The sequence below is a fragment of the Spea bombifrons genome, chromosome 5 (genome assembly GCF_027358695.1).
Source record: "Spea bombifrons isolate aSpeBom1 chromosome 5, aSpeBom1.2.pri, whole genome shotgun sequence".
NCBI classification, from domain to species: domain Eukaryota; kingdom Metazoa; phylum Chordata; class Amphibia; order Anura; family Pelobatidae; genus Spea; species Spea bombifrons.
In genome coordinates, this window is record NC_071091.1 from 84,159,661 (window position 1) to 84,184,315 (window position 24,655).

The 24,655-nt window shown below is 37.5% G+C and overlaps 1 protein-coding gene across 2 annotated transcripts in view; it reads right to left on the reverse strand.

Annotated features, from left to right (window-relative positions):
* Nucleotides 1–7,324: 7,324 nt before the first annotated feature.
* Nucleotides 7,325–24,655, reverse strand: part of PCMTD1 (protein-L-isoaspartate (D-aspartate) O-methyltransferase domain containing 1) — a 35,542-nt gene continuing 18,211 nt past the window's right edge. For both annotated transcript variants that reach the window (XM_053468239.1, XM_053468240.1), the window contains 5 exons: nucleotides 13,320–13,748; nucleotides 11,806–11,908; nucleotides 10,822–10,993; nucleotides 10,151–10,274; nucleotides 7,325–8,377 (listed from right to left, as the gene is read on the reverse strand). In XM_053468239.1, the coding sequence (XP_053324214.1) occupies nucleotides 8,010–8,377; nucleotides 10,151–10,274; nucleotides 10,822–10,993; nucleotides 11,806–11,908; nucleotides 13,320–13,626 (1,074 nt within the window). In that variant the 5' untranslated portion in view covers nucleotides 13,627–13,748 and the 3' untranslated portion in view covers nucleotides 7,325–8,009. The remainder of the gene's footprint in view (nucleotides 8,378–10,150; nucleotides 10,275–10,821; nucleotides 10,994–11,805; nucleotides 11,909–13,319; nucleotides 13,749–24,655) is intronic.

The following is a 24,655-nucleotide window of genomic DNA, read 5'->3' on the forward strand; positions in this document are numbered from 1 at the left end:
TGTTGTATTGTATTAATTGATTAGTATTTGTTACTTTAAATTTAATTTGTGAAGACCATATATAATATATGACTTATTTAAGACCCTTTAGTTACAAATGAGCGCTCTAAACTACCGTCTACATAGCTAATGTATACCTCTCTGTATGTTACCGCTTCTGAAGAATTGGGAATGTGATTCAGTAACACAAACTCATCTTCTCATACTATTATTCATCATAATGACAGAATGGGAGTTAGTCTTTACTTCATACATCTTGCTTTTGACACAATGAGCATTTTTACACTGAATTATTGACTTTTTCTTCAATAGGGGTTGTCCTTTGAGAATGCATTATTATTTTAGAGGCATATTCCAAATATCATTTATAAACTGAGATTGTCATTAGCCCGAACTAAGCATATTACATTTTAAGTCTAATTATGTTGTGGGAGTGAAGAAATAATATTTAGAAAGTAAAGAAATAACTAGAAGACACAATGCATACTCACAGAGACCATTCATATCTCAAAACTCCAAAATATAACCAAACACAAGTATACCAAATGGAGCTGGTCTGCTCCTCTTTGCCAAGTGGGAGCAGCAAGATCTGGCTCAGCTAACAAAGATCTTCTGAGGTCCATGTGGTCCTCTATGAAAAATACACTGAGGGCTGACCAATGATATATAACTAGAGCAGCAGGTTAAGGGGAGCGGCAGTCTTTCTGCTACAAAGGTGGGGGGCAGATCTCCCAGTGTTTCACTGCTCAACAAGCAAGTTACAAGTCCCCCCTGTGCTCCATAGTGAGGATGGCAGCCACAGAGGGGTTGGCCGGGGGATGATCCCCTGGCTCAAGCTTGGGGCAGCATCAAAAGTATTACATAGTATACATAGTTCATAAGGTTGAAAAGAGACCTAAGTCCATCAAGTTCAACCCTTCTACCGAACCTTCCTATTCTTGATCCAAAAGAAGGCAAAAAAACCCTAATTAAGCTACTTCGAATTCTGCCATCAGGGGAAAAAATTCCTTCTTGACTCTAAAAGGCAATCGGATTTTTCCTTGGATCGAGAAGCTCTAAAATATTAAAAGGAAGCATAAAAATGATGATACTAATAGTACGTGGTTTTCAGTGCTGCGTTCTTGTAAGGTTTTTCCCCCTTAGTGATATGCCATTGTACACATCAAATCATCAAGTTACATAGCCACATCCATTCTTCGGTTTTATATCCATACAGTCATCTTTGTTGCTGGGTCCTTTGGTTCCACCTTGTGGTCGTTTCAGAACTCAGTATATTTTTTTATCTTTTGTAGGCCAAATAAAATACACAGTACTTATGTCAAGATTGACTTGTCGAAGAATAAGACATGCATACAAAACATTGTCCTCTGTGCATAAAGAATTGCTGGCTATAAGCTATACAAGATCTGCAACGCATAAGATAAATCTTTTCTTTAACCTTTTAACGACCAATGACCTGCCAGCCATGTCACAGGAAAAAAGTATGTTAACAACCTATGACGTGCCTGCACGGTATTAAATGAGCTTAGAAAGCAATCAAAGATCATACGGGATATAGAACAGAAATTATTTTGCAGCACCTACCTAAATAACAATTTCTCTAAGTATTAATATATTTCAAATTATTGTATTCCGTAAAAACTTAAAATAATAATAAAAAGTGACCCAGCTGGCACTTTATTATATACTATGAAAACATGTGCAATACCTCTAGACAAATAGAAGTGTTCCCAGTTTTGCTGTACAACCTCATTTGCAGAGATACGCTTTTATTCACGCTTACTGCAGTTTTTTTTTTATTACATGAACTTGTAAACTATGCTCCATATTTCTCTGTGATACATAGTGTAATACTGCCATCTACTGGAAAATGTTGTACACACTGTTTATTTGAAATCAGAGTTTACAATGGTGATATTTCTATAATTGTTCTTTTTAGGGATTAGTTGGCGATTGTGGCATCCACTTAATAGACAGCTCCAGGGAATCTACTGGCTCCATGTGAAGAGAGAGGCACCATAGCATTTTCCTGATTTATAGCATGAAGTTTATAAACCAAGGGCTCCAGTGCAAATATTGTAGAGACAATTGACAAGAATATATATATATAGTTCACACCTTAGGTGCCTTTTTGGCTCACATCTGCAGATGGTCAGGGTTTTATACAAAGGTAATAACATTACTACAACTACATGAGATGCCATCCTAATTTTCCAGGAGTCTATAGCGAGAAGTCCTTTTCCTACTATGCTAGAAATTGCCCCAGTCCTCATCCTTGATCTGCAGAGGTTGTGTCTTGCACTGGACTTCATCCTGTGAAACAGGATCTTGTTTCTTCTTGCCACTTGTCAAGTTGTGCTGCTGATCTATTTACCTGCCTGCTCTCCTGTATTGTTGACCTAACTCAAATAGTTTACCTGCAACTGGACTCCACTATTAGACTGCGTGCATGTATGGGATCCTGACACCTAATGGCCTAATGGCCACTGCTGCCAACATGAAGGTATGCAGGTTCTTTTCCCTAAACCCTAGCAGGAGTCCAGAAGGTCTTGATGCCCAGTCCTGTGTTTAGGACTTTGGTGTAGCCTAGATTCCACCTCTCAATATGATCTTGAGATTGATCAACAAGACCAGGAGAGACTGATGGTATGTAACCCTTTTGCTCCAAATTGGCCCTGGGTGGTCTGGTATTCATACCTGAATGTAGGTGTCTTTCTGAATCTTGACATGGACAAAATGATGGAAGATGAATCTTATGCTGACAACAGAAGCTAGAAGATGACTTGAGAACAAACTCTAGAGCCAGAGTGAGGGTAATCTTGCAGCGCCTAGGTCAGAAGGGCCCTTTTTACTGGCACGGGGAGACAGGAGCATATCGGGGTCACATGACCCCCACGGTGAAACACAGCGTGTAAGCGGAAGGGGGGTGTGTGGGATGTATCTATATGTGTTTGTATATTATATGTATGTATATGAGCATGGATGGATGTGGTGCGTTAGTATGAGTGTGTCTAATTTGTGTAAGTGTGTTTACATTTGTTGTATGTTGAAGGGGGAGCAAAGGTCAAAAAAAGGCACAGACAAGTTATTTGGGGGCAATGATGGCACAGACGAGCTATTGAAGTTGGGGCCCCCGTGGTTTCTAGTTACACCCCCGTGTGTGCATAGATCAGAGAGGGTTAATTTGCATCTGACCTCTCAACCTTCTGGGTATGCGAGTTGATCATTTCAATTTGAAACCTGGTTAACTTTCCAGCTTAGTTTTCAGAATTGGACACATCACATCTGCTTGTATTTGTATGGGGATGTCTGGGGACTGTGTAAGGAGGACTCTTTCAGAAGTCCGGTCACTTATCCTATGTTGCACGTGTCCTGCAGTGGTCATAGAACAAAACATATTGCAGACAACATATTAGTCCTTCATACAAAATAAAAAAATGGGCTGAGCCACCGGGCTAAGGAAGATGCAAGAGAAGAAGCAAAGCTGCACGACAAGGAGACAAGGACACTGAAGCAAGGAGATATACAGAGAGTGCACGAGAGAGTGAATGAGAGTGTGAAAGAGTATGAAAGAGTGAACGAGGATGAGTGGCAAAAAATCTTGTTTTTAATCCATATAGTGTGAGTGAGTGTGTGTGTCCACCCTGTCAAAAGTCCAAACATGTCACAGGAGCTCAAAACACCTGATTCTTGTGCTTGATTAGCAGTTTTAGAGCAAAGGCAGCTGGGGAGGAAGGAATAAAACAAAACTGATGCTGTGATACAGAGATTGAGTTTAATGACCTTGCTATATATTATGAAAGCCAAACCCCAGTAAGCTTGGGTGGCACTGTATAACACATAGTTATGTCACTGAGAATTAATCTAAATTTCCCCACCGATTTATGCATGAATTATGCAGGGTCAGCCCAGTCCTTGCTGTAGAAATCAACCAGTGTCGTCTCATAATGAAAAGTGAAGTGAGTTGACACAAAACTCTTCTATAAACTCTACTTTAAGTCTCAAAAGTATATCGATCCTCTCGTGTTTTGTTAATATACTGGTTTCGTCAATTCAATAAATAGAATGGTGTTAGAAAAATGCTTTCTGCATTTACACCAAATGATCTTTCGTTCTGAAGAATGCTACTTTAAGAAGCTTACAATTCTTGATCTGATAAACAAAATGAAATTATTTTTTTTATTAATTAGAGCAATATAAATATTACAGTTGGCTTATACACTATACATGAGTTACCCTCAACACAAACTATTTTGCAAATAAATGTATGCTTACGAATATAAAACTGTAGCGCATATTTATATAAGTATCTCCCCCTCCGGATAAAATACGAAGACACATATTTAGCCATGTCTGCCTAAGCCTAAATATCCCATATATTCTGCCTTCAATTGCTAAGAGGAGAAAAAGGAAAGAATCCCATAGGCCTCAGCGAGACATTTAATAACCTCAACATAGGGCAAATGTAAAGCTTTCATGTGTGAATCCTTACCCTACCAGCATTTACCAGCAGCAATGTAGTGGACCAAATATAACATGCATTTGTGGCATTCTTAATTAATACAAATAAAACATAACTCACAATACTATTGAATGTTTTTATGTATTCATCGTATATATGAATACATTAAAAAAAACTAGGGCTGCAACTAACGATTATTTTAATAATCGATTAGTTGGCCGATTATTTTTTCGATTAATCGATTAATCGGATAAAAAAATGAATGTAAATTTTTCATTTATTTAAAATAATTTACTAAACAAATGATGTTAAATACAAACAGCAGAATAAAAAAAACTTTGATAATACATTTCTTGTCTTTATTTCCCAACCAGCCCCCCAATATATGCACATTTGAGCCCAGGCTTGCTACGCTGCCTCCCAGACATGCCATGCTGCCCCCCCACATATGCCACGCAGCCTACCACAGCACGCCACGCTGCCTCCCACATCTGCCACGCCGCCTCCCACATCTGCCACTGTGCCTGATACGCCTTATACCCCCTGAAACACCACTCCATCTTCCCCAGACATGCCACCCTGCCCTCCCCACATATGCCACGCCATGCTGCCTCCCACATCTGCCACTCCACGCTGCCTCCCACATCTGCCACTGTGCCTGATACGCCTTATATCCCCACTCCATCCTCCCCAGACATGCCACCCTGCCTCCCAGACATGCCACTTCTCTACCCCCAGATATACCACTCTACCCCCAGATATGCCTTATACACCCTGATACACCACTCCGTCCTCCCCAGACATGCCACACTGCCCTCCCCACATATGCCTTATATACTGTATATGCCTTATACCCCCAGATATGTCACTTCACTGCCCCCAGGATTTAGATTCCCCTAAATTAACCCTAAACTCCCCATTAACCATAAATGCCCCTAAATTAACCCTTAACACCCACTTAACCACAGCATCCCCTAAATTAACCCTAAAGACCCCATCAACCACAGCATCCCCTAAATTAACCCTAAACACACCATTAACCACAACTGCCTCAAATTAACCCCAAACACCCCATTAACCACAGCTGCTCCTAAATTAACCCTAAACACCCTATTAACATAACTGCCCCTAAATTAACCCTAAACACCCAATTAACCATAACTGCCCCTAAATTAACCCTAAACACCCCACTAACCATAACTGCCCCTAAATTAACCCCCACCTCCCCTAACTTTCGGTAGCCCAAATATATATATATACAGTTAGATGAGTGTCACAGCCATGTGGTTCTGGCCTGGAGAAGGAAGGGGCGGGGACAGTTGTCACAGTGATTACAGGGAGGGGGAGTAAGTAGGAGCTGCTGCTGTGAGACGGTGAGTCAGACTAAACGGATTATATAATGAGGGGGATTTTTCAGAGAAAAAAACCTCATTTTATAAATCGATAATAATCGATTCAACTAATCGATAATGAAATTCGTTGCCAACGAATTTCATTATCGATTATTATCGATTTTATCGATTAGTTGTTGCAGCCCTAAAAAAACCCTTAATGGTAAAAAATTTTAAAGTTAAAAATGGGAAAAAACTGAAATACTTTCATATTTTTATTGCAAGAATGTCCCAATTAACAGCATATGCAAAATGTTTATATAGCATTTTTTTTTAAATTTAATTTCAGTTCACATAAGCAAGAGGATGACAAAATCATGAGATTTGCATTTCTCAATGGTACAGGTATAAACAAGAAAATAGGCATGGAAACATTTATTAACCATTTTGCAAAGAGTATAATTGAGAAAACGGTGTAATCATTCTACAAAAGCATTTTACAAGTATAGTCATGTTTTCATAAACTATCTCAGTTCCTCAACAGACCAAGAAACCACCACACTTTAGAAAGGCTCTATGTATGTATATATTCATCACGTAAACTGAAAATGCTCAATCTGAAGACCTACAATTCAACATACAACACAGTAGAGCATTTCTTTTAACAGACAATGTAAAACGATGTTATTTTATGCCAACAGATGGTTGATGCAATCAAAGGCCATGTAGGACCTAGATACCTAGAGAAGCAAGAAAAAAATAATTATAAAAAACACCACACGCTATAAAAATTACTTTAACTGAAGCAATTTCTTAAGTGCAATAATATTTCTATGTTTGCAAAGCATCATTCAACTGAGTCACTGTCCACTGCAATGTAGATCAAATTCTTAATTCCAACATATGCTACAGAAAACATTAAAGGAGGTCATTTATATTTACATGTTTAAGTATAGCTCTAAAGAATTTCATTAGTTAACCCATAGTATCTATAATTGTATGTTTTATTGTAATAAAGCTTTTTTTGTTGTGTTATATTCTCAAAAATAATTATGTTCTATTTATATTGCTTCTGTGTGCAAATGTATGACATCTATAGTGTGGCTGGTGATGTATCTTTAGAAGGAATGTTTGAATATTGTGCCCCACAATAATGTGTAACATAAGTGGCTTTGTCTATAGGTAATCAAATAAATTAGGTAAAATACATAGCTTGTTCCAAATCAAAGATAGAAAAACAAATGCTACGTTTATGGATGTGCTAAGCAACACTCTTAAGGGTTAAATAGCAAGAAGCTACTTCAAAAAAAGTGTGCTAAAAAAGTATGCAATCAATGTTCTTTATGTGTTAGTTAAAGCAATGTTTTCATCTAGATCATCTGTATGAATATTTGTTACTGTGGCAGGTTTTATTTCACCATTCCAATAACTAAATTTATAGATAAATACAAAAAGACTAAGACAAATGACAAACTGAACACCAAACAGTTGCCACTACAATGAAGAGCATTTTTTTTTGTTTTTTTAGTAATTACAAGAATTCTCTTAATTACCATTCTTGCATTAGCACTATAAAATAAACTATTCCTAGATATCCAGCATATATTTAAACATATTTCAAAGGGTCACATGACATAGAGAGAACAAACATATTGTGTTGATGAGGATTGCAACATACATTTTCTTCAATACAACATGATTTCCATATTTTTGACACTTGTTCTTGAAATGAAAGAATGCCGTTTAAAGACCGTTATAATTTAAATTCCGATCAGACAATTTGGATTGGTATAACAGATGATTAACACAATAACACGCGTAGTAGAAGGGACGCCACATAATAGGATTTGCATTTAGATCTTAATTTTATAGACAGACTCAAGCTATACTTGTTTGTCTGAAAAGTGCTGTGAATGGCTAGATGTGATTTAATCTGTCCAATACAAAGAATGTCAATTTACCTACCTAAAAAGAATGCCTTTCTAAAGTGCAAGCTATACCTCTTACAACTCTGTGATAACTTGTTTAGAGATAAAACTTGCCTAGATTGCACTTCAAAATGTTGAGAAAAATATAGATTTTAGAATATAAACTAAATTGATGAAGTTGAGACAGTTTTAGGTGTCCACTGTATCTCTGATCAATTAGTTAACAAATGCTACATTTTTCGCCAAGTAAATTAAATATCAGCAGGCAAAGTTGTGGTTTCCAGTGTGTTATTTTTCTCTGTAATAGGTCAAGTAAGCCTTTAAAGATTCTGGGAGGGGCAAACTCAGAATCTTTTCTCTAAGGAGGTTTGGTGGAGGTTCCTCCACTTTCATAGATTCATTGTGGTCCTTTTCCACTTCCTTGCCGTCGTCGTCAATCTTTTCATCATCATCACTGTCCAATGGTTGAGGAATAAGTTGATTTCCTACAAACACGTATGTGTTAATGCGGCGTCTGCGGCATCGTCTTCGTTTCCGTTTCGGTGGTGCCTTGGGAGGAATACCCTTTGCCTGCATTTCCTCATTTATGCAGTTTCTAAGTGTACGGCGAATATAGACGCGGGCCAAGTCCTGAAGACTCCTCACAGTACAGGGAGCTGGAAAAATGTATAAGATCATGAAAGATTTTAAATATTCTCCCTTCGTAATACGATCAGAAATATTACAGAAAGCTAGCATGTACAATTCTAAAAGTTGAGAAATTTGGATGCATATTTAAAATCACTCTGAAAATAAAAAATCTTAACCTCTTAAGGAAAAAAGGTTATTTTTTATTTTTCTTTTACACTTAAGGCACTTTTCCTATCTTGCTTATCCAGTAGAGGTTTTTTTTTTTTTTTTTTTTTTATTTGTTTTTAGAAACTATACATATAGAGATAAGCGAATGTATATTATATACATTATATATATATTATATATATATATATATATATATATATTATATACGCACACACCTACCCATATGTCTCGATTTCAGAAGTTATTACGTTGTATAAGTTTTTCTAAGCAAAGGCTTCAAATTGGATCATGTACATCCACTGTTTACATTTAGTTTATTTTTATGAACCTTTAGCCTAAATCTATGCATATGTATTAAAATATATACACACATATATACATACACACACACACACACACACACTGTATTGGATCAATTATAGGCTGCACCCTTAAAGTTTGGTGCTATTTAAAAACAAAAAAATATTTTTAAAGAAAAATACACATCAGTGGAATGGTAAAACAGTATGTTACCTAACAAACAGGAATACATGTATGTTAACATTTTTGGTATCTATTATGCAGTTAGTCAGAATATGTTGCATACAAACAGAAATTTGGAAAACCAATAGCCATCTTAAGGTCCCCCCTTAATTTATAATGCACCTTACTTATAGGATATTCTCCTCTGCCCCCCAGATATGCTTTATGTCCCCTATACATGCCGCCCCCCCCCCAGACTCCCTGGTGTCTAGCAGGGCCAGCCAGTGGACGGTGCGCGCAGACAACCTCCACTGCCGGCACTTCCGCCAGGGGCTTCTATGGTGGCGCACCGGAAGGTTATGTCACAACGGTGCTCCGTTATAGAAGCTCCGGCGGAAGTGCCGGTAGCAGAGGTTGTCTAGGCTGCCAGAGAGGAGGATCCAGGTCACCTGTAGCGCTGCGGGGGATCTGGATCCTAACCCTGCTGCTCGCCCGCATTATGGTACCCACCTCATCAGTCTTTGCCTCTCTCTGCCTCACAATCAGAGTGTTGATAGACATCGCTGTGCATGTGATTGACTCAAGGATGCATGGTAGTGCCTCTTATTGGTCGCTGCAATTAGTGGTGCAATTAATGGCGACAGTAGCCGAGTGCGCATTATTACAGCCTCTGCCTTAAAGGCCAGATTTGGGAGGAACATAATAGGTCCTCTGTCCTTAAGGGGTTAAGCGTTACGGAAAAAACACTTCTTTACACAATACACTTTTTATTATTTAAAATGCTTTAGTTTGCACCTCTTCACAAAATTGGTCCTGAAGGGCTTAAGCAAAAGTAAACCCTAAAATAAATGAAATTTTAATTAAGAATTACTTATAGTCCTTAAGTATGATCATAAGAGAAAAGTACCTCATTCGTGTAGATTTTATCATACATTAAAATTATATGAAACATACATTTCTAATATTAATATTTCCATCAAAATATGCACACGCACAATTTTCCTATGTTCATTTCATACGGTTCTGCTTCAGGGGTTGAAGGGTTGATTACTAGCACATTATGAAACCGACATATAAAGTGGGTTTAATTGCATATTACATTTTTTCTGATCACAAAAGTCACTTTATTAATTGGAGATATCTGAAAATAAATACATTTTGATACTTACGTAATCTCACAGTATCTGGTTTGTGGTTGTCATTCTTATTCGGTTGCATCAAAGGAGCAAATGAAACTGCCAGTATGTTTTTACTTTCCCACGTATTTTGCCCAGTTCTTTGGATCTGAGTAAGCTAAAGAGCAACCAAGAGAACAGAAAGATACATAAGGACCTTAATACTATACTGAAAAGGTCACATATGATAGCAAATTGAATACAAAGCAGACTGTATCACAATAAAAATGGCATTATAACTACACTATAAACATTTCAAATTTAATTTTAAATTAAGATTTAAGGTATAAGTTACCAAAATATTCATATGTATTCTACATAGATACACATTTTATATATATATAAAATAAGATAACTTTTTACATATTCCATTGTTTAATTGCAACACTTTTTATCCCACTTAGTGCCGTCGGAACTCCAGGTAGTTGTGGTTTCATCAAAAGAAAAATAAAATGTTTACTATGCGTCACATAAAAACTGCAAACTATTTTTAAGATTGAAAGAAAAATCTTGAAACAAAAAAAAGCGTTTAAAAGACGATAAGTGTTTAAGAACAAATGTTAAATCATATAGTTCAAGTAACTTAGTGAAATGTTACTGTTGCTTACAATACTTGCTAATCTTTCTTGAACCGTGTACACAAAGTATAATAGACTGGGTATTACCTGATCTTCAATAGGCATTACTAATATTCCTCCAACTTTTAATAAAATTTTCATGTAATTTTCGTGGTCTTTCTGGACCCCAGCTCCACAGTAGATCCTGTCATACTGAGGACTGTCTGATGAAATTTCCAAACAATTACCAACCACAAAAGATGGTTCACAAAGCTCAAATCTGAGAAAAGACATACCGGACAACACTTTAGTTTTACACATTTTATAAATAAAAATAATTTAATTTGTGCGTGCATCATTGAAAATATAAACTGCATTATAAAGTTTAAGATTCTGTTTAGAAATAGAGTATTAAAAGCACATTCATGAATTCTATGGTTTTACATATCAGGACCCAACACTTGCTTCCCTGGGATCATTGCTGATGTCTTTCCATCTTGGCAGTGTGTTAACACATACCTGAACACGCCAGACCAGGAAACTGCTAAAACTTTGGCTTTTATAGAGGCGGTCATACTTGCCCTTGATTAATTGGCAATCAGCATTTTAATTCCAGCACCTGTCTGCTACTTAGCATCTTAATTGTTATGGAAGCAGTAAGAGTGTATTTCGTTTTTCACACATGGCTTCTCAATTTTGGCTTTATTTTTATTGAATAAATCATGATGCGCAATACGCCATGTGTTTTTGTTCATCTGAGATTGTATTTGCCTATTTCTTTTTTTTGACCTGCTAAGGAACAGATGATAGTCCAGATTTGTAAAACCATAGAACTCAAGGAGGGTGTACTTTCTTTTTCACATGACTTTGTATGTAATATTATATACACACACACGCACACACACACTATGTACTGACATATATACACACACACACACACTATGTACTGATGGCATATATAAGTAACCGAGCCTGAACTCAGAGAGAGCACACACTGATCACAAATTAGACCACACAAAACAAATAGCTACTTGATAGACCATAACAACATAATAAATACATAAGTATTAGGCTGCTGGATTTTAAACTTACTTGTCAAAGCTATCACTATACTTGATGAACGATTCCAATTTCTCTTTTGCATACTCCACAACGTCTGAATGAAGCTCAATACCATGATTTATTCCAAACGGACCTAAAAACAATTATATACAAAAACTCAAACACAAAATAATCAACTGATTAAAATGAAAATTCAACAAGTGATAATAGTATTTGTATGTGATGGATATAAACAAATGAAAATTACATTTAGTTAACCGCTAGTTTTTCTAGCAGCCCCATTTGACAATTGGTAACTATAAGGAGGGAGTGTATGACATCTATTGGCCGTTAACTGGGTTACAAGATTTTATTGAAATATGTTACAGAATCCAATGCCCCTAGGGTAAATGAGTTCACTAACTTTGGCATGCTACAACATCCCCTGCAATCAACGCAGAAATAGCAATATTCATATCTTACATGGCGCATGTATGCTTGCACAAGAAGAGCCTTACCAAGCATTCACATGCCACATTAAAAAATGATAGACGGAAAATGGTGTACAACGTTCCTCTCAGAGTTTGGTGGAGAGATGTTGTATTTCTAAATAACAGGGATTCGCACATACTCCTTTATGAAATCACATAAAGCTATTGTATGCATTCAATAGCCTTTATGCAATCAAGGATGCTGAAAATAAACTGACTGTACATTACTCAAACAAAATGTATTGTGGGGAGACATGGGAAATCAACATATATACTTAATACTATGTAGACTACTGCCTTTTTTAGATCATCGTTATATCTCCCCCCCACCTGTTAAAAATATGTTTATATCACACGCGTTTTTCTGTGTGGGGATCCAGCTGGACAGCAGTGGATTACAATGTAAACTGATTTAATCCAGTGTTTAGTTAAACACTAACACTAGGCTTGGTTTTGCCATTAGGAAAACCTGGTAAATGTCTGGTGAGCTAGTGCCTGGTGGCGCATGCTACATAGCTTTATTGTCGCTCCATTGATAGATCCCGACAAGGGGTCGCCTGCTAGATATACACCACCATGCACTGCATGTTTCAAGATGTAGCTTGTGGCCATCTATATGCAACAGGCAGCTGCTCATACTTCATTCAAGAGCAGCACGCCTTGGAATGGAGCCGGAGGAACAGCTACGTAAGGCATTTACACCCCAACACACTGTTTGTATACCATAAAAGCATTATAATAACAAATCCTATTACAATCTCATCATTTGGGCCCTGTCTAAAAAGTGATGTAATTGCAATCCATCACCAAGGACTGTCTTTCCAAACTGGGACACTTAATGTGTGTAATCAACTATTATGCTCTGGTAACAGATCCAGGATTGATTCCATAAAACTAAATATAAAAATAAACTTGCATATCAAAAAAAAAAACAAAAAAAAAAAACTGTATAGTATTTATATGAGAAAATGTGGCCTCCTGAGTTAAATATTATCAACTTGTGATTTCAATGTAGATATGGAAAATATGTATATAACATAAAATATTCATTTATCGAGAGGTAAATTACTTTACCTAAAATTAAGCCCACCATTGTACTTAAATATCCTGTTCCACTTCCAAGATTAAGAAACGATAACCCTGGTTGCAGTTTTAGTGCTTCCATAACTTCAGAGTAAATGCAGGGAGCAGATAAATGAATGTTTCCATGTTTCCAAGCCAAGTCTTTGTACGCATTGTCCCGATATCCTTCTAGATAATATTCTCCACGATCAATTGCTCTGAAGGCTTGTTCCACTTTTTCAGTACGTATATATTGTGCCTCTTTAAGATTATCAATTAAATCATCATTGTCTTCACCAGCACTCACTGCTCCTCCCATAGTGTGTGTTAGGCTTTAAATAATTTGCACATCAGAAGAGGACAGGAGTATGGATCAACAAGTAGCAAACTTCAGTCAATGTCCCTTTAGCATATCATAAGCACACCTGCAGTACATGTACGCTGTGGAAGAAGCAAAATGCAAGGTTTTTAGTTTAACAGACATAAAACAGCAACAACTTACAAATAATTAGTATGAAAATATTGAATTGGTCACAAAACAAAATTTAGGATATGATGCACTAGGGAAAAGACCTCCCACCCTAAATTACAATAATTCCAATACAGTGGATTTAAAAAGTCTACACACCCCTGTTAAAAGCCCAGGTCCTTGTGATGTTAAAGAACAAGACAAAGATAAATCATGTCAGAACTTTTTCCACCTTTAACGTGACCTAATGTGAACAATTCAATCGCAAAACAAAATATTTGAAGGGGGAAAAAAAACGCACAATAACCTGGTTGCATAAGTGTTCACACCCTCTTATATTTGGGGCTGTGTTCAGAATTAACATTCAAATTCGTGTTAAATAGAAGTCATTACACACCTGCCATCATTTAAAGTGACTGATTAATCACAAATAAAGTTCAGCTGTTCTAGTAGGATTTACCCGACACTGGATTAGTTACATCTCAGAGCAAAAGCCATGGGGTGCAGAGAGCTTCCAAAGCATCAGAGGGATCTCATTGTTGAAAGATATCGGTCAGAAGGGAACAAAATAATTTCCAAGGCATTAGATATACCATGGAACACAGTGAAGACATCATCAAATGAAAACAATATGGCACAACAGAGACATTACCAAGAACTGGACGAGAAGACAAGAAGAAAACTGGTCAGGGAGGCTTACAAGAGGCATACTGCAACATTAAAGGAACCAAAGGAATTTCTGGCAAGTACTGGCTGTGTGCTACATGTGACAACTATCTCCCATATTCTTCATATGAATGGGCTATGGGGTAGGGTGGCAAGACAGAAGCCTTTTCTTACAAAGAAAAACATCCAAGCCCGGCTGAAGTTTACACAAACAAACATCAAGTCCCCCAAAAGCACGTGGGAAAACGTGTTATGGTCTGAACAAAAAGGTTGAACTTTTTGGCCATAATTCCAAAAAGTATGTTTGGTGTAAAAACAACACTGCACATCACCCAAAGAACACCATACCCACAGTGGTGGGTAGCGTTGTGGTGGCAGCATCATGCTTTGGGGCTGTTTTTCTTCAGCGGGAATGGGGGCCTTAGTCAGGGTGGAGGGAATTATGAACAGTTCCAAATACCAGGCAATTTTGGCACAAAACCTTCAGGCATCCTTAGGAAGTTCACCTTTCAGCACGACAATGACCTAAAGCACACATCCAAATCCACAAAAGCATGGCCTCACCAGAAGAATATTAATGTTTTGGAATGGCCCAGCCAGAGCCCAGACCTGAATCCAATTGAACATCTGTGGGGTGATCTGAAGAGGGCTGTGCACAGGAGATATCCTTGCAATCGGACAGATTTTGCAACAAAAGAGTGACTCCTACCCAAAAAGAATGATTGCTGTAATAAAATCAAAAGGTACTTCATTAAAGTATTATCGTATTTGCTTGATTATAAGACAAATGCCATGAAAAATACCCCTCGTCTTATAATCAGGGTCGTCTTATAATCAGACCTCAAATAGGTCTGACTATAAGACTAAGATCCAGATCCCCTGCAGCGCTGCAGGGGACCTGGATCCTCCTGACTTCCCCTCCACCACTTACCATTGCTTCTGAGACCCTGTTGTATAGCCGGGGCAGCGTGTAGACATCTACGTGATTCACGTAGGCAACTTCCGTTGCAGCCGGAAGGAGGTGTGGTTAGCAGCGGGGGTTGTCTGCGTCCATCGCGCAGACCTTCCCCGGCTGTCAGAGATCAGAGTTCCGCGCACTGGTGCGGGGAATTCTCTCTGACTGAAGACAATTTTTTTTTTTTAGCAATTTCTAAAATTAGCCCTTTTACTCTTAAAAAAATTCTCGCATGGAAAGAGTCAAATGCTGACATGTTAAATGCCCATGGGGTGTCTATGTTTAAAAAATGGATGTTTGATGGAGTAAATTGCATTGGCTGGCTTCAAAAGATACCCAAAATAGCACATGGTGAAGATTTGCCAGATTTGGAAAAAAGGTTTTGAAATAGCAAAACGCTACTTGTACTTGTTGCCCCATAATTTGCAAAAAAGATAAAAACAATACATGGGTATTTCTTTTTTTTTTTTTTTTTTTATTTATTTGTTTGTTTTTTAAAGTATAAAATACAACATAAAAAAAGAAATACAATACAATATTAGGACATGGGTATTTCTAAACTCAGGATAAATAGTAGAATCTATTTAGCAGGTTTTTTTCATTAGCTTTTTTTCCCGCAAATTCACCATATTTTATACTTTTTTTTTTTTTTTTTTTTACAAAACAAATATATAACTTGTTTGGGTTCAGTAAACAGGAAAAAAGAAAATTACAGCTAAACATGGGCACCGCAGAAATGTTAAAACAGCTATTGTCATGAAGGGTATAAAAAATAAAATCATCCATTGCTACAAAGGGTGTTAAAGACTGCTTGTTAACATGGTAGCAAGCAGCCATATTGTGCGCCTGCTCAATAGAGCAGATTGTTGCCTAATAACATTTAGGCAGATTTTTTAAATATATATATAAAAATTTAAAAAAATGTCAGGAAAGCTGTTGCAACAGTTGCCATAAAGTAAAACATTTAGTTGCAAAGTATTAGTCCCCTAGGTTGCTAGACAATTATGTTGGAATATGACTAGCCTTTAAAATTTTGAACAGTAACAATGAAACAATTAAGAGACATAACTCAAAGTTACCAAATCTGCTGCTTCACAAACCATTGAAAATTAGAATTGAACTTTGTAGGTGATGTCCTGGTTGTTTTTTGTCACAGACAAGTGGACATAATAGTATTATAATTAAACAGATAATCAGGTAAGAACACCTCATGTAAAGAAGAATGCATACTTCAGTACATTCTTAAAATAAAAAACAAACTTCCCTGAGGTGTAAGCCATATCCTCTGTGGTCCAACAATTGCTACCTACCAGCAGCCAATCAGTGGTAGGAAAGGGATCCTATTAAAATCAATGCGTATGCTTTCTGAGCAAATGTGCGGGGGGGGGGACTGACCATGTCTCCTCCTGCAATATTCACGGAGTCAGGGCTGGAGCTAACCGTAGTTAAGTATATCACGTGCATGGAAATGTATTCTGCCAAGCACATCTTGGGAAAACACATATGGGGGATTCTACAGAACGCCCCCATTTATTTCCAAGAGGGGGGAATTAAAGGGACCACACAGCTATTGTATGCAATCAAGTGCATTTTATGTCTGGAATATCCTTTTAAACACAAAACGTAGACCCTCAAACTACAATATATAGAATAAACTGTAAGTAGGTAAATTGATTGTATTATTTTTTTTCTTATTTGTGAAGTAGCCTCTTGTTCAGCTATTTCTAAATCTTTATTTTCACTAGGAGCAATAGAATTAGACATCTCACAGTAAATGATTACCTCAATATGTCAATACTTCTGGGGGAACATTTCTGTGGCATTGAAATATGCTAGACTCCTAAGATGGACAGAATGTTTTCTGACCCCAACACTCACATGAAAGCATTCAGCACACCGTGGCTTCTCCCATCTTTCCACAGCATCTTTGCACAATGCTTTTTATGAACATTCTGGCCATTTAAAGTACTTTCATTGATGTGTGTATGTATGTATGTATGTATGTATGTATGTATATATACACATACACTTACTTATATTTAGCCCAACAATTTTTATGTTACCACATTTCACATTATTTTAATTGATGCCATTCATGGTTTTGGTTTATTGTTTTTCTCCCTCGGTGGTAGAGAAAACAAAAATGGAAATAGAAGTAAAGAAGGTTATAGATCCTCAATCTTAATTTTAGCATTTAACCAAAACCACACATTTAGGCCTGATGTCTTTAAAAGCTTTGAAGAAGTTATTAAATAAGAAGAACTTATTTAAAAGATAATTTAAAAAAGTGACTGAGCGGACTATGTCTTGTATTTAGAAAGAGTTGGCAGATAAGACCAATTTTGCTCATTTAGTCTGCCCACCCTCTAAATACTTTCCTTAGTCCCTGGCCTTATCTTATATATAGCTTAGCCTTATGCCTACCCAAACTTACTTAAACTCCTTCACTATATTAACCTCTACCAATTTTGCTTTAAAGCTATTCCATGCATCCACTATCCTTTCAGCAACGTAACATTTCCTCATATTACTTTTAAACCTTTGACCCCTCTAGCTCAAGACTATTTCCTCTTGCTATGGTAGTAGTTCTTATTTTACATAAACTCTGTTCCATGATATGACTTTTAACCCCCTATATGCCAGAGTGGCATATAGGGGTATAAAGCATTTCTGGAGGCAGAGTGGCAAGCCTGGGGGCAGATGTGCATAACTGGGGGCAGGCTGGCAAATAAAAGCAAATAAAAAACAAAAAACATAGCTTTATTAAAAAATAGTTTACATGAATTAATATTTACTATTAAAACTTTTTTCCTATAGGATCATCTTATATTCAGGCTTTTTTCCTAAATTAATATTCAGATTTTAAGGGGTCATCTAATAATCAAGCAAATATGGTAACATTTGTGTGTACTCTAAGTGTCATATTTTCTCAGTATATATGTACAAAACAGAACAAGGGGCACCAACAATGAAACGGCACCATGAAGACCAAGGAGCTCTTCAAACAGGTCATTGACAAAGGAGTATAGAAGTACAGAACAGGGTTGGGTTAAAAAAAAAAAAAAAAAAATCTGAAACTTTAAACATCCTACGGAGCACCATTAAATCCATTATTAAGAAATGGAAAGAATATGGCACCACAACTTGACAAGAGAGGGCCGCCCACCAAAACTCACAAACAGGCACGGAGGGCATTAATCAGAAGGGCAACTAGAGTATCTTTCCATAGGACCATTTTAAGCCGTACACACTCCACAGAGCTGGGCTTTTCACAAGAGTGGTCAGAAAACAGCCTCTCCTTAAAGAAAAAATAAGCAAACAAGTTTGCTGTTCGCCAAAAGGCATGTAGGAGACACCTCATCCATATGGAAGAAGGTACTCCGTCCAGATGAGACTAAAATAAGCTTTTTGGCCATCAAAGAAAAAAAGTTATGTCTGGCGCAAATCCAACACCTCTCATCACCCTGAGAAGACCATGGGGATGGTTTTCATCAGGAGGGATTTCAAAACTGGTGAAGATTGAATAAATGATGGTGGCAAATACAGGGACATTTTTGAGGGAAATTGTTTCAATCTTCCAGAGACTTTAGACTGGGATGAAGGTTCACTTTCCAGCAGGACAATTACCTTAAGCATACTGCTAAAGTAACACTCACGTGGTTTAAGAGGAAACACTTAAATGTCTTGGAATGGCTTAGTCAAAACCCAGACCTCAATCCAATTGAGGATCTGTGGTATGACTTAAAATGTGCTATACACCAGCAGAACCCATCCCACTTTAAGGAGCTGGAGCAGTTGGGCTTTGAAAACCCCAGTGGCTAGATGTGCCAAGCTTATAGGAGACATACCCCAAGATGTGCAGCTATAATTGCTGCAAAAAAAGGTGGCGCTACAAAAAGTATTGACTTGGGGGGGTTTGAATAGTTATACTTTAAGTTTTCTGTGTTTTTGTCTTAAAAAATATTTTGTATTATCAAAGTGGTAAGCATGTTGCGTAAATCAAATGATATAAAACCCCCAGCAAATCCATCTTAAATCCAGGTTGTAACGCAACAAAATAGGAAAAATTCCAAAGAGGGTGAATACTTTTGAATATACAGGCACTGTATATATGTTAAGATTATTTAACCCAGGTTCTTAATCTGTGGGGTACACCTCCCTTGGGGAGGTTAGAAACGATTCCAGGGGAGGTGTGAGCAGCCTCTTAACTATAAATTGTTTTATCCAAAATCATCTTGCCTAAATTTTGAGAAGCATACATAGGGAGGTGTGACACCACTGCTTTAACCTTTCCTGCTAAGTTTTATCATGCAATCCATTAACCGTTTCAGTAGCCCTTCTCTGAACTCTGTCCAAAGTATCTACATTTACAATATTGGGATGTAAACTCAGAGACTGCAGTTTATTGATAAGTGAGTATTGCTATATGGTGTTACAGTGTGTGTGTGACCGATAATGTAAGGCATTAGAATGTGTAAGTATCTTAGGGTATGGTGTTAGCATTTGGTGTTGCCAAACTATGTGAGCATAGGTGTCAGTTTATGGCCTTGGGTTAGTCAACTAACTCTGGGCCTGCCCTTGCCCTTGTAGGGCAGTGGTGACAGCTGTAAAAACTTGGGAAAAGCAATAGTTGGGACAATGGGATGGGCATTGGGAGGGGCATGGTGGCCCCAGGCTTGTACCGGGCCCTTAAAATTTACAATCGCAGCACAAGTGTACACGCATAAATAAGGGATTCTTTCTAGGATGGACACATACTGTACGTGTCTGTGTAGAACTCTGAAGAATCATTCCACCCAGCTAAACTGTCAATGTCTCAGTTCTATAGCATAGTTTGGAATATAACTTAAACACACAAGATGCATGCAATGCTAGGAATCAAATGTACAGTAAAGTGCGTCACTTATGTGTCACAGTAGATTATTAACCAGCATATACCAAGATATACAGTGGATTAACAACCAGAAGGAACTTCATAGATATAGGGAAAAGAAATATTACTACTACAGTGGCGTCCAGTAATATTGGCACTCTTGGTAAATATGAGAAAATAAGGCTGTGAAAAATTGTCTTTATTTTGTAACCTTTCAATCTTTTCTTTAACAAATACAACAAAATTACTCTCATTGATATCAAACAATTGCAAGCACAATACTGGTTTATCAAAAAAAAATTGTTAAATATATATGTGTGGCACAATAACGGACACCATTTCAGTGAATACATCGCGCTACCTGCCTTTGCCAAGATAACAGCTCTGAGTCATCTCATAATACCTGTTGAGGTTGGAGAATACATAGCAAGGGATCTCCTACCATTCCTCCATACAGAATCCCTCCAGATCCTTCAAAATCTTAAAGGTTGACACTGGTGGACTCCTCTTTAACTCACCCCAAAGATTTTCTATGGGGTTCAAGCATGGGACTGGGATGGCCATGGTAGGACCTTGATTTTGTGGCAAGTAAACAATTTTTGTGTTGATTTTGATGAATGTTTTGGTCATTGTTCTGCTGTAAGATCCAACCACGGCCCATTTTAAGCTTTCTGGCAAAGGCAGTCAGGCGATCATGCAACATATGTTGATATTTGATAGAGTCCACAATGCCATATATCCTAACAAGATGTCCAGGTACTCATTTTGTGAAGCAAAACAACCTGTTGCCGCACATCACAGCTAATTTCCTTGGTCTTGCCTATCGTGATAAATGACTAAGGGAATTCATCCATGCGTTACCTAATATTTATACCCCTGTGAAAAAGTAATGGTTGAACAATTTCCTGTTCTTAGTCACTCAGGTGTACTAAAATTTATACTTCCAATATATTTTTATCATGTGTATTCATGGGGGTGCCAATAATTGTGCCACACATATATTTAACTTTTTTATGCAAACCTGTGCAATTGTTTGACATATGAGAGCAGAGTATTTTTTTTTTTTTTTAAGAAAAGATCAAAAGACAATGAAGACAATTTTTCACGGTAGTGTCTGCTCATATTAGCAGAGGACACTGTATATCCATATGTCATGAAAGATTTTCCAAATCCAGCCTTAAAATAAAAAATAAAAAATGAACTGTTCCAAGCACAGACCAAATGTTCAAGAACCACAACTCATAAGCAATGTAAATAAGTGAAAGATACCAAGGGAGCTTCTGTAACCCCCTGAACCGCTCAAGCTCAAATCAAAATCCAATTCAAGATAAGAAAAAATAAATAAATAAACTTTCAAATTTCAAACATAACGTGAGCTCTCAAGCTATGTCCGAAAGCGTTGAGCTCGAAATGAGTACAATGACAGGAGTGATTAATGTGAAAATGTCACAATGATTACACAAAAATAATCGTAAAAGAACATTAAAAAAAAAAACGAATACAACACAGTTTTAAAATAAGCAGGAATAAAATACAGAAATCTTACAAAAAATAAATAAATTGTGGTTACGAGTCCCTTGTCAGATGATTGTCAATAAAGGAAATTCAAAGCGTTACCCTTCTCTGGTAGACTGAATTTTGTTCCACTTAAGGACCCATAGTCAAACACTTTTTTTCTCCACTACTTCGTTTTTAGTAGATTCCACAAACAATGGTAAACACTCCTTGGTACAGAATGTAAAGCGGTGTGAACACTTAAGTAAATTGAGAAAAATAAAGAGCTTTACACTATACTTGTGCATTCAGATTTGTACGGGTTTCAATTTTAACAATTTGTAACAAGCTCTCAAAAAAGGGATGGACCCCCAACAAAACAGAAAAAAAAACACATTATTTTGACTTCACTCAAGCACATTCTATCATGCTGTCTCTGAATGTCTCCCTACCTTCTCCACCAACCACTTTGGTGTCTTCTTGCATCTTTTTTCTTTGTCTGCTTCTCCCGGTGAACTTCCACAAAAAGGGGTGGAGCCACCGGTCGCACCCTTTCCCTCGATGGGCAGAATGGGAGAGGCTGTCCCCGTAGGGCTTGCCCTTTTACAGATGTGCACAGAGGCCAAAATAACAGAGGTAGAAATGCCTCTTTCTCAGCGAGTCTTCATTATTCTGGCCTCCTGGTGAACTTCTACAAAATGGCATAGCCTCAGTGCACACCCTCTCCCCTGTTCCTCCAATCAGTGGAGAGGGTGTGCCCAGAGGCTCTGTCCCTTTGCATAAGTCTTGTCTCTGCATTGTGCAATCAAAGTATCATATAATGCTCTTATGAATTCTCATACAATTTAAACCAGCTACCATTTAAACCCCGTGAATAAACGTACTTTCTTCAAGGGAGGGTGTACATGGTGGCTCCATTATAACAATTGTATCATGGCCTCAACACCAATTAAAACCCTATTCATATCCTATCACAATTTGTGATGACTTATATGACTAATGTGGAAAGGAGTCCTGATAACTCCATAACAGAAATGGTAAAATATTAAAGTGCCCTTTTGTTGTCTTTTAACCCCTCCAGTCCCCTATGGACGTACCAGTATGTCTAGAAAACGTGTTCCTGAGGACTGCCCAACTTGCAACAAGGTCACGCGATCGCTGTAATGACCAATCACAGCGACCACATGAGAATTATTGTAGATGCTCTTCCTCTCTCCTCCATCTTTGTAATCCAGGGGAGAGAAACAAAACATTGCTTGTGAGAGCCATGGCTTTTGTGCCCATGTATACTCTATCCTATCCTATCCTATACCCAGGCTTCCCAATTTACCCTGATAACTCCTTCTGCTAGTTATATAATGATAAAAAAATATATATTTCTTTTTTATTTTATTAGTAAGCTATAGTGTTGTGGTTAGTTGAGATTACTGTGGTTGGTGGTTAGAGGGAATTGGAGAGAAGTGTTTTAGGTGTTCAGTAGGGACAAATAAAAAAAAAAAAAAATAGTGGATTAGTGTTAGGCTTTAGCAATTGGTAGGCAGCTTAATTTATAGGGGTTAGGCTCCCTTACCACGCCAGAGGACTACATTTTTTAGTTTGTTTTTCCAGCAGCGCAAACAATTATGCAGCCCATTGTCAGGCAGTTGAGCAAGGGGGTAGAATTGCACTCCACTAACCCTATGAGATTGTGAATTTTGGGCACTGACTCTTATGATGGACATAGTAAAAAAAAAAAATTTGGATTTACTTATATTTCTTTATTTTAGCAATAACTCCCAATGTTCCCCTAGAGGTCAACCCTGTTTTGACAAATTATTTAAATTAAGGCTAATTATTAATTTTACTTTTGCAATAAATTCTCTGAGGTATATACCTCTGAGCGGAATATTGCAATTGATGAGTCTCTGGTCCTGGTCAATGGTAGATTACACGTCAGACAGTATATCCCCCGCTCACAGTACGGCATAAAGTTGTACAAACTTTGCGAGGTAGGAAAGTGATATACAAAAAGGACTGATACTCACCTTGATCCCCTTGCTGCCCAGAATCTGTGGGCACTATTGGGAAGGTGGTGTGGGACCTGCTGTCTGCCTATTCAAATAAGGGCTACCACCTATGGATGAATATTTATTTTTTAGCAGATACACCAACATGGGGCACGGTGAGAAAAAAAAAACGTAAAAGGTTTTCCCCAAACTGTTAGCCTATCGAAAGCACTTCCATCTGAAAATCTTGAGGGATATCAACTTTGAGGCGTCCACTTCAAACGTGCAAGATAATGATCTTCATCCTACCAGTAGGCATTTTTACTGTCACAAAAAAGGTTATTAGGAAGGACTTCAGGTACCACTGCCCGCTGTCAGGACTCTGCATTGATGAGTGCTTCATGATATACTGTACCAAGGTACACTATTAGATTTGTTATACACATTTCTTTTTTCCATTGAGATAGGGTGAACCACAAGGGGAAAAGGGGGGTATTTTTGCAAAGTAAAAAAAAAAAAAAAAAAAAAAAAACAAACAAAAAAAAAAAAAAAAAAACATACGGATGTGGGGTCATTCCATAATCTGGAAATGCAGCTAAACAATTTTGGCTTGATTTCTTTGCCATAACACATGTGGTTGTATGGTGCAATGTTGTAACCAAAACTTACTAAATAATAAATGACAACTGACACATTCTTTGGATGAAAAGGCCGTGGTCTTTTATTTAGCTTATAACCAAATACCATTTAAACACTTTGTAACCATACGTAACAAACCCAAACCAAAAGCTCTTGGCCTGAACCACAGAGCAAACCAATACTTTAACAAGGCCAACTGCCCCAAAGCCGGTTAGCCTTACACTTACATAAACCCCCATCCGTTCACTCCCTTTGCAGAGAGCAACT